The 10,242-nt window shown below is 40.2% G+C and overlaps 1 protein-coding gene across 3 annotated transcripts in view; it reads right to left on the bottom strand.

Moving 5' to 3' along the window:
* NSMCE1 (NSE1 component of SMC5/6 complex) overlaps positions 1-10,242 on the bottom strand; it is a 433,288-nt gene that overhangs the window by 13,220 nt on the left and 409,826 nt on the right. For all 3 annotated transcript variants that reach the window (XM_089682179.1, XM_089682187.1, XM_089682170.1), the window contains 2 exons: positions 7,754-7,870; positions 3,399-3,519 (listed from right to left, as the gene is read on the bottom strand). In XM_089682179.1, coding sequence (XP_089538305.1) covers positions 3,399-3,519; positions 7,754-7,870 — 238 coding nt within the window. The remainder of the gene's footprint in view (positions 1-3,398; positions 3,520-7,753; positions 7,871-10,242) is intronic.

Below are 10,242 nucleotides of genomic sequence, written 5' to 3'. Positions count from 1 at the left end.
TTTTATTTGGGGATCCTAGACCCAGTTGATATGCCTCCAGATCTCCACTCCACCCAAGAATTGCCAACCTCCAGGATCATCAGACTTCACTCTCCAAGAACACTCAGTGCAATGTAGGGAAAGACAAAATAATATAGCGTAATACTGCAATACTTGGTTGCACTTTGAATGACAATTGTGCGGTCATGCAACACTGTACCCATATGAAATTTTTATAATTTTTTTCACACAAATAGATCTTTCTTTTGGTGGTATTTACTCACCACTGGGTGTTTTATTTTTTGCACAATGAACAAAAAAAGCAAAAAATTAAAAAAAAAAAAATTCTTTGTTTCTATTATAAAATTTTGCAAACAGGTAATTTTTTTCCTTCACTGATGTGTGTTGGTGAGGCTGCACTGATAGGCAGCACTGATGGGAACTGATGAGGTGGCACAGATAGGTAGCACTTAAAGGTGGCACTGATGGACACTGATAGGCGGTACTGATGACACTGACTGGTGGCACTGCTGGGCAGCAGACTTTTTCCCTGTGTCATTCCATTTTATTACACATACTTACTTTCTGAACTTATTTGTTTTGGTTTCTTTGTATGTATGAATTGCATGGGCTGTTACCGACAAGTGGTGAAAAATTCATGTGAACAACACCTTTAGAAATATATTTACTGAGAAAAATGGTGACGTGTTCATTACTTATTTTACCCGCTATTTATCTGAAAATTGATCAATCCTGATGTACTGAGAGCCTATCTCATTTCTCGAGGCCCTAAAATGCCAGGACAGTACAAATATTCTGCACATGACCCCTTTTTGGAAAGTAGACAGTCGGAGGCATTTAGTAAGAGGCATAGCACGTTTTTTTGAAGTTGTAATTTGTTTTGTCACAATTTTTTGAAAATGAAGAAACTGAGTAATTATTTTTTTTTTTTTACAATTTATTTAATTTTACATACTGTCACCAGTGCAGTACAGCGTCTTCATATGACTGTTGTCGTCAGGGACACTGACTGCTGACAGTATGTTAAAAATACTTTCATCTGAGTAGTTCAGAGTCATCAGAGTAATACTGTACTACTCTGAGGGGGTGGTCAAGGATTTTTTCTTCACATTTCATGACAGTTTTCAACTGTCATGAATGGGTCACATTCGCAACAGCTGTGATCACTAGTGATCTGTGCTACAGCTAATCACATTGTACAGGGTGCTGTAATTGGCCCAGGTACCATGTGATAGCTGTGGACCAATCACAGTATATGAAACACAGCTGGTATGAATGAATCCATTCATAACCGCTTTGTTAACACTGTGATCACATGCTCACCGGGCCCCAAGTCGCGTGTGGGGGAAGAGGGACACAGTGCTCCCCTTAGCCAGAGAAGGCATAATGATGCACATGTACATGACTATGACTGCACGTGCCGCCCCACCGCAGTACCTTTTTCCTATTGTAGGTTCACAACTATGCAGATATGATAGTGCACCTGTCTCTTTGCACATTTAAGTGCATTGCGTTTAGTGCAGCTTCAATCGTTTTAATAGGCTGTCCTATGCATGACAATTACACAAAAGTAGTGAGGGAAGATTTTGTTTGCTTATCACATTGCACTACAACTCTTGGCAATAAGTCACCACGCACTTGGGTGTGATTCAGCTCACAGTTATTGGCTGGTGCATTTGGGCTACCATTCAGAATATATGAGTGGTGTAGGAGTGGATAGTTGATGTTAATAACACTCTCCCGCTAAAGAAATTGATATATATTCATAGAGATTGCCCTGCCAAACATAAGAAAATGTGGGACCATTGACTGCAATCTGTTGACACATGTACACATATGTATTAACTCACATAATGTACCTTCAATGAGATGGGGAAGACATATCTTTCTTATATGGGCATGTGTTGATTGTTTTCTGCCACCAGCTACTCAATCTTTTTCACTGCAGGTTTCACTACTGTGATATGATCATTAACATACCTTTATTGTCACCATTGGGTTGTTCCCTTTTTTTTGTTTGTTTTTTTGTAATCTTTAATGTTCAGCTATGTACAACTTTATACTGTAACCTCTTGTCTTTATTTATTTAATAAAACATTTTGCCTTCTTGATAGAAAAAAAAAAAAAAAGGAATGAATGAAACGGTATGCACTTGGCAGAATACAGCATATTTTCATCTACTGCGGAAACTCGTGCAGTATTGAATACATTGCTACATCGCATAAGTGTGAATGGGGCCCAGCTGGACTGTCCTTAGTTGAAAAACCATATATATATATGCATTCAACTAATTATAATAAATCTTTTTCTATTTTCTAAATAACCCACCATATTCCATAAACTCTTTTATTACTTTATATGAAAATTCATATAGTGAGAATCCTAGAAACTAATTAATGTACTGTAACTAGTTGTGCAAATACACTAAACAGAACTATCCTGTGTAAACAAATATCAAAATCATTATTTAACCAATTGGTAACTGCTCTATAGCCAAATGACGGCTATAGCGCAGTTACCCAGTTCTGGGAGGGCGTCTTATGACATCCTCCAAGAACATTCCCTCCTACGCACCCCCACGGGCATGCACCTGACTATCTCCATGATCGCTGTGTCCGTAGGACGCAGCTGATCACGTGATGAGGTAAAAGGCCAATCACAGCGGCCTGTGACAATGACACAGCAGATCACGGAGTAAATACAGTTGCCTGTTATCGGCAGCACTTTCCTCACACTATCACTATTGGCAGCTGTCACAGAGGAGATCGGCACTGATCATCAGTTCCCTGATGATCAGTGGCCTGCAGTGCCACCCATCAGTGCCACCAGCAGTGCCGTCAGTCGGCGACGCCTATCAGTGCAGCATCGTCAGTGCCATCTCATCAGTGCAGTCTATCAGTGCAGCCTCATCAACGCAAATCAGTGAAGGAGAATAATTACCTGTTTGCAAAATGTTATAATAGAAACATTGAAAAACTTTTTTTTTTCAAATGTTTGCTCTTTTTTTTGTGTATAACGCAAAATATAAAACACCCAGTGGTGATTAAATACCACCAAAAGAAAGCTATTTCTCTGAAAAAAATAAAAAATTTCATATGGGTAAATTGTTGCATGACCACGCAATTGTCATTCAAAGTGCGACAGCACTGAAAGCTGAAAATTGGCCTGGGCACGAAGGGGGTATAAGTGCCTGGTAGGCAAGGGGTTAATATAAGGAATGGGTGGATAGTTTATGTAAAATCACAAACTAAAGAAACAAAACAAAAACAGTATTTTTGTTTGCTAATGATTTGACAATGTAAGTCAGCATAGCTTCAACTTATTCACTAAGGGAATTTTATGCTTCAGTTTTGACTGGAGTGTACTTTTAAACCACAATAGAAGTTAAATCAACATACTTGGAATTTCTTGCATCCATGGCTCTGTACACTGAGGGCATCTTGGCCCCGACTGTCCTTTGAAATACTTTTCCACGCATGTCAAGTGAATCTTGATACCACAGTTTTCACAAATTTTTCCCTAAGCACACAAATTATAACCCAAAGTAAGGAATGCAGTTTACAAGTACATTCTTTGTGGGCTATTATACACTGCTCAAAAAAATAAAGGAACACTTTTTAATCAGAGTATACCATCAAGTCATTTAAACTCCTGGGATATTGATCTGGTCAGTTAAGTAGCAGAGGGGGTTGTTAATCAGTTTTATCTGCTTTGGTGTTAATGAAATTAACGGCAGGTGCACTAGATAGGCAACAATGAGACGACCCCCAAAACAGGAATGGTTTTACAGGTGGATGCTAGTGACATTTTTTTCCCTACTCATCTTTTCTGACAGTTTTTCACTAGTTTTGCATTTGGCTAGGGTAAATGTTCCTAATGGTAGCATGTGGCGATACCTGGATCCTAGAGAGGTTGACCAGGCAGTCCAACTCCTCCAGGATGGCACATCAATACGTGTCATTGCCAGAAGGTTTGCTGTGTCTCTCAGCACAGTCTCAAAAGCATGGAGGAGATTCCAGGAGACAGGCAGTTACTCTAGGAGAGCTGGACAGGGCCTTAAAACATCCTTAACCCATCAGCAGGACAGGTATCTGCTCCTTTGTGCAAGGAGGAACAGGATGAGCACTGCCAGAGCCCTACAAAATGACCTCCAGCAGGCCACTGGTGTGAATGTCTCTAACCAAACAATCAGAAACCGACTTCATGAGGGTGGCCTGAGGACCCGACATCCTTTAGTGGGCCCTGTGTTCACTGCATGGCACCATAGAGCTCGATTGGCATTTGCCAATGAACACCAGAATTGGCAGGTCCACCACTGGCGCCCTGTGCTTTTCACAGATGAGAGCAGGTTCATCCTGTGACAGACATGAAAGGGTCTGGAGAAGTCATGGAGAACGTTATGCTGCCTGTAACATCATTCAGCATAACCGTTTTGGTGGTGGGTCTAGGGAGGCATATCCATGGAGGGACGCACAGACCTCTAGAGGCTAGACAATGGCACCCTGACTGCCATTAGGTATCGGGATTAAATCCTTGGACCCATTGTCAGACCCTAAACTGGTGCAGTGGTTCCTGGGTTCCTTCCTGGTGCAAGACAAAGCCTGGCCTCATGTGGTGAGAGTATGCAGGCAGTTCCTGGAGGATGAAGGAATTGATACCACTAAATGGCCCCCACGTTCACCTAACCTAAATCCAAAAGATCACCTCTGGGATATCATGTTTCGGTCCATCTGACGCAGCTAGATTGCACCTCAAGACTGTCCAGGAGCTCAGTGATGCCCTGGTCCAGATCTGGGAGGGTATACCGCAGGACACCATCCGTCGTCTCATTGGGAGCATGCCCCAACGTTGTCAGGCATGCATATAAGCACGTAGGGGCCATACAAACTACTGAGTACCATTTTGAGTTGCTGCAATGAAATTACAGCAAAATGGACTAGCCTGCTGCATCATTTTTTCACTTTGATTTTCGGGGTATCTTTGAATTCAGTCCTCTGTAGGCTGATAATTTTCATTTCCATCAAACGATGGGGCATCCTTACATGCCTAACACATTACCCAGTCCATATCAGTATAGGTAAGCAGCATGATATTTTATTCCCATTGAGAACTGATATGTTTTCAAAGTGTTCAATTTTTTTGAGCAGTGTATTTGTAATGGCATCACTATTTATTGCATTTTAAAATGCATTTAATTTACAAGCCAAACTGTAGCTACAGATATACAAAGTGGGGTTGATTTACTAAAAGGTAAATATACTGCACACTTCAAGTGCAGTTGCTCCACAGCTTAGCAAAGGAGATAAAGTATCACTTTGCACAGAATACCCAATCACATGCAAAGAAAATAATAAACAGCATTTTTGCTTGAACATGATAGGATGACAGAAATCAGCAGAACATCCTCTCATTTTAGAGCTTCCCCTCAGATCTAGAGCAACTGCACTTGCAGTGCACAGACTATTTCACTTTAGTAAATTAACCACCTTATCTTCTTTACTTCAAAATAGATTGTACACCCCTTGAGGGTTAGGGACTGATGTGAATGTACAATATATATGTAAAGCGCTGTGTAAATTGACAGCCCTATAGAAGTACCTGAAATAAATAATATACGATTTTTTTGTATTCACCATAAAATTGTTTTTTTTTTTCAGTTTATTGACAGACACAGATCCCTTAATCATTACAGTTGGGTTATAAGGCCACCTGCAGGAGTAGGACACCATGCACCAGACAGAAGCTCAACCTACCGACAGCCCCTGCAACTGTACAAGACCCTCCACCTCCTGAAGGGCTCAGTTACTGAACAAGCAGAAAAAGTACAAAAGAAACACTCAAAATATGGGCAACAGACTAGAAGGGCAGGTGCTGAGTCTATCTAAGAGAAAGGGATTTTAACATGAGTTTTCTCTTTTATTCATTGATGGGCATAGCTCTCCTAAACTTTACAACTGGAACTTCCAAAGCAGTGCCTACAGAGATGGGCAACCGTAAAAAAAAATAAAATTGAGAAACTGAAGTTTTTCTCCAAGGCAGGAGCATTCACAATGGCTTCCAGAAAACTTTGTGACCAAAACTAGCATCCAAATATAAAAGAACCTATAAAACATATCATGTCTCTTCAAGAAGTGTTTGTTTTGTACCTAGTGTCCTGCTGCTGGAGGTGGCAGTTTAACCAAATTGTAAAGGGAGCGGTGTTCATCGATGATTAAAAAATAAGCAATTAATAGTTGTTGCTTCAAAAATTCCCACACCAAATGCCATGCAGTCACTTCTTTTAGGGCTTCTGTCCAGGGGTAAAAATTTACTGAGATGGCTAAATTACATTCTATGAGGCTACTGCATATATCAGGAGCTTTATTTCCTGTCACTTACTACTGGGGTGTATTTCTGGGGCGCAATTCAGACCTGCTTATTTAGGGCTCATTCAGAGTTGACATGTTGAATCCTCAACGCCTGTTTTAACCCCCTAAATGCAGCATCACAGCACCACAGCCATGTGCAATGCCTACGGTTGCAGGGCGGTTACAGAGTGGCCCCATTCACCTAGTGGTACACTTCCTGTCACGGCCACAGCATATGTACGAACTCTGCAAATAAAGGGGGAGAGCATTTGGGGGTGGTAAAAACACAGCTCAACCACGTGGCTTTACTGTACCCCAATCTTACATGCGAACAGGCCCTTGGATTACAACTGTGCAGGCGCGGGCTGTGTGTACAGCAGTCCATTCATTTCAGTGGGCTGCCCTGCCTGTAGAAACGCAGGGACAGAAGTCCCCAAACCTTCTTTTAAAATCATGCTGAACCAAAAATGCATAGCGTTTACCAATACGTTGGGGTACTATTAAGAATGAATGGCACCTCTGCACATCTGTTAAAGAGCAGCCCGTTTGTCTGCATGTCCAGAACATGGGCGATTTTGCATCCATTCCCAACACACAATAATGGGAACCAAACTTTAGAATGGGGTGCCTCACGAATGAAAATACTTTTCAAGGGCACCCTGAGTGGATAAAGGTTGAGAAACATTAATTTAGACCAGTGATTCTCAACCTGTGGGTCACGACCCCTTTGGGGGTCGAACGACCTTTTCACAGGGGTCGCCTAAGACCATCGGAAAACACATATTTCCGATGTGTAAAGAGCAGCTACTGTGTAGAAAGCAGCTGCTGTGTTGAAAGCAGCTACTCTGTTAAAAGCAGCTATGTTGAAAGAAGCAGTATTGGAGGTAAAAACGACACTTCATGAATTATAATTACTGGGTAAATAATTTTATGGTTGGGGGTCACCACAACATGAGGAACTGTATTAAAGGGTCACGGCATTAGGAAGGTTGAGAAACACTGATCTAGACCATGGTGACAGTTCTTAGCTGAGCACACTCACATCATCATGGCACTGCTGCATAATCACTCTGAGGTAGCATACAATAGAAAAGGACAAATGACACATCTGGATGCAGCTACTGAGTCGCTGGGGATTAGGAAATGCAGGACATATTTGCCCATATAGTAGAGACAAAAACAGGTATTTCTGATCGTAGAGGGAATGCGTTTGACAATAAACCAATACTGACCAAATTTATAAGCAACTTTTTAGCACCACATCAGAATAGAATGGAGTGCAGTAATTCATAGCAATCAAGCAAATTACCATTTTGTAAATGGCTGCTATAAGCCTGATAGCGTGTACTCACAGCTATGCAAATTATGAACAAATTATTATAGACCCATAAAATCAAAAGTTATACCTGAATTGCAATATTGTGGCAAATGTTGCATGTTTTGACCATATCTTGGTATGTACTCTGGATATAATGTTCCATTTCCATGATACATCGAGTATGAAGACTGTACTCTCCATCTTTCTAATAATCAAGAGAAGTAAGAGGATGAGTGGAAGACTTTACAAAGACTTATTCTGAAGTCAGTTAACCTGTTAATGCAAGCTACAGCACACAGCTCCTATGAAGCTACAAATGCAGGAGACATTTTAGTAGTAAAAAGAAAAGTAGAAGAAACCCTTATATTATGAGTGACCTCTGGATCTGAGCTGTAAAAGAATGGAAGCCACTGTGCTCCCTGTATTCTAACACCACTGTCTTTTATAGGAGAACCACATGACAAAAAGGTACGATGACTTGAATTTCAAACATTCAGGTTACTTACTACACTTTTAGAGCTAGCGTACACAGGCGTCTTACTTTTACTTTTAGGCATCAGTTTGTGAAACATTTGAAAAAATCTTTAAAGCAGTGTTTGAGTTGAAACTTATGGAGGAGGGTACATTTAACCTGAGCTCCATTTCATTTACCAGTACTAAAAAAAAATACAAAGACTGTCATTGCTGATCTCTCCTATTAACAATAAAGCTTTTTAGATCACTAACCCAACACAAATATGCAGATCAGTTTTTTATATGACTTTTGAAGGTACATGCATATTCCAGGTCAGTACTGAGTTCAGAGACAGCCAGAAATTTTCAGAAAGAGGTCACCAACCGCAGCCTATTGCAGAACTGCTCTCTGTACAGATTTCCTTTAAAAACATTAACAAGGTTCACTTTAAAAACATAACCAAGTTCACTTCAATGTAAACCTGAGAGATATATGTGTGCTGCCATTTCTGACCCTCCCAAAAATGCTAGTTGTCTGGCTGTATTTTGCCCCAGAACCTAGCTTACAGCATTTTCAAAAGGAGTTCAGCAATGATCACCTACATATTTTCTCACAGGCTACCTGTAAATGAAAGGTGCTGTATAAAAGTAGAGGTATAGAAGCCTGCTATTCTCTAAAGTATATGTACATTGAACTTCTCTTATTTGCGCTGAATATCCCATTGAAAGTGTTTTGCTATATCATAGAAGTGCAAAAAAAAATATGCGTTGATCATATCAGAAATTCAGAGCTGTCCTGTGCACATTTTTTGTGTTATCTGAAGAAGCCTAATTATCCCGCTAAATTCTTATCTTTGGACTACAGAACAATTACCCTTTATGTTGAAAAGTACAGAAGGGAGGTTCTGTATAATTTAGCAAAAGACACCTAGGCAAGGCTGACACCATTCAGTCCACAATAGAAATGAGGAGTCTACGTGCATTTCTAGCATATCACTAGGTATTTTTCTGTACTTGAATGGTGTCCAAAGGGATACAACTGATGAAATATCCATGTATTGCAGATTTGTGTTGTGTATGTAAGCATACTGTATGTGTGTAATCGCAGTACACAAAACAATGTACCGTTAACTATACACTCCAATGGGGACCCTCCAAATGCACAGAAGAAGGTATTTAATGGTATGCAGCTTGTGGCCTCTCCTCCTAGGCAGAACTTTTACACTCGCTATACATGTTACAATCTGACCACCATACAATCTTTGTACAATCAACTTTGGAGTTACCATAACTACACAATAGCTGATGACAGATCTAAAATAGATTGTACAGTTAGATTGTGATGTGTGAGTGTGGTGAGCTTAAGTTTAAATATTTGCTTTTAATTTGAGTTACTGTGACAATTGCCAGATCTCTGCCTTATTAATCTTCACCATAAGGTAAACAATCTGCACACCTATAAAGAACTGTAAAAGACATGGGCGCAAATTTTTCCCTAAACATTTTCAAAAACGGACAGCTAGAATGGTAAAGGTCTACAATGCTGTAGCTGTAAATGCAGGATTCATTGACAGAAGAGAAAAAAAAATGACTAAACCAGTTACAGGGAATAAAAGGAATGTTAATGATATTTTCTGTGTACTCATATAAAATTTCTGATCAATGCAATGTTTCTTTGGTGAACTTTTGAATGTTAATATTTGTATAAGGTTCGGTTCACACTGCTGCGACTCCAAAGTCGCGTGACTTGATTGAGATTTCTTTGCAACTTTTTTTTTTATTTCCTTGTGACTTTTGTAATTTAATATTGCAGCCTATGGCTGCTCAAGTTGCACCAAAGTAACAGATCAGTAGTGCAGGAAACGGTGTTTTTTTTCTCACTGCAACTGGAGCTGCACTGATTAAGACGGCACCCACTGAAATGAGTGTTTTGACTTGTCATGCGACATTATGGGGTTGATTTACTAAAAATGGAGATTGCAAAATTTGGTGCAGCTGTGCATGGTACCCAGTCAGCTTCCAGCTTCAGCTTGTTCAATTAGGCTTTGACAATGAAACCTGGAAGCTGACTGGTTTCTATGCAGAGCTGCACCAGATTTTGCACATTTCAGTTTTAGTAAATCA

Source organism: Staurois parvus, unplaced genomic scaffold, assembly GCF_062004578.1.
Source record: "Staurois parvus isolate SC_StPar_1 unplaced genomic scaffold, SC_StPar_1.0 ptg000018l, whole genome shotgun sequence".
In the NCBI taxonomy this organism is placed as follows: Eukaryota; Metazoa; Chordata; class Amphibia; order Anura; family Ranidae; genus Staurois; species Staurois parvus.
This window is presented reverse-complemented; position numbering and strand designations above follow the sequence as displayed.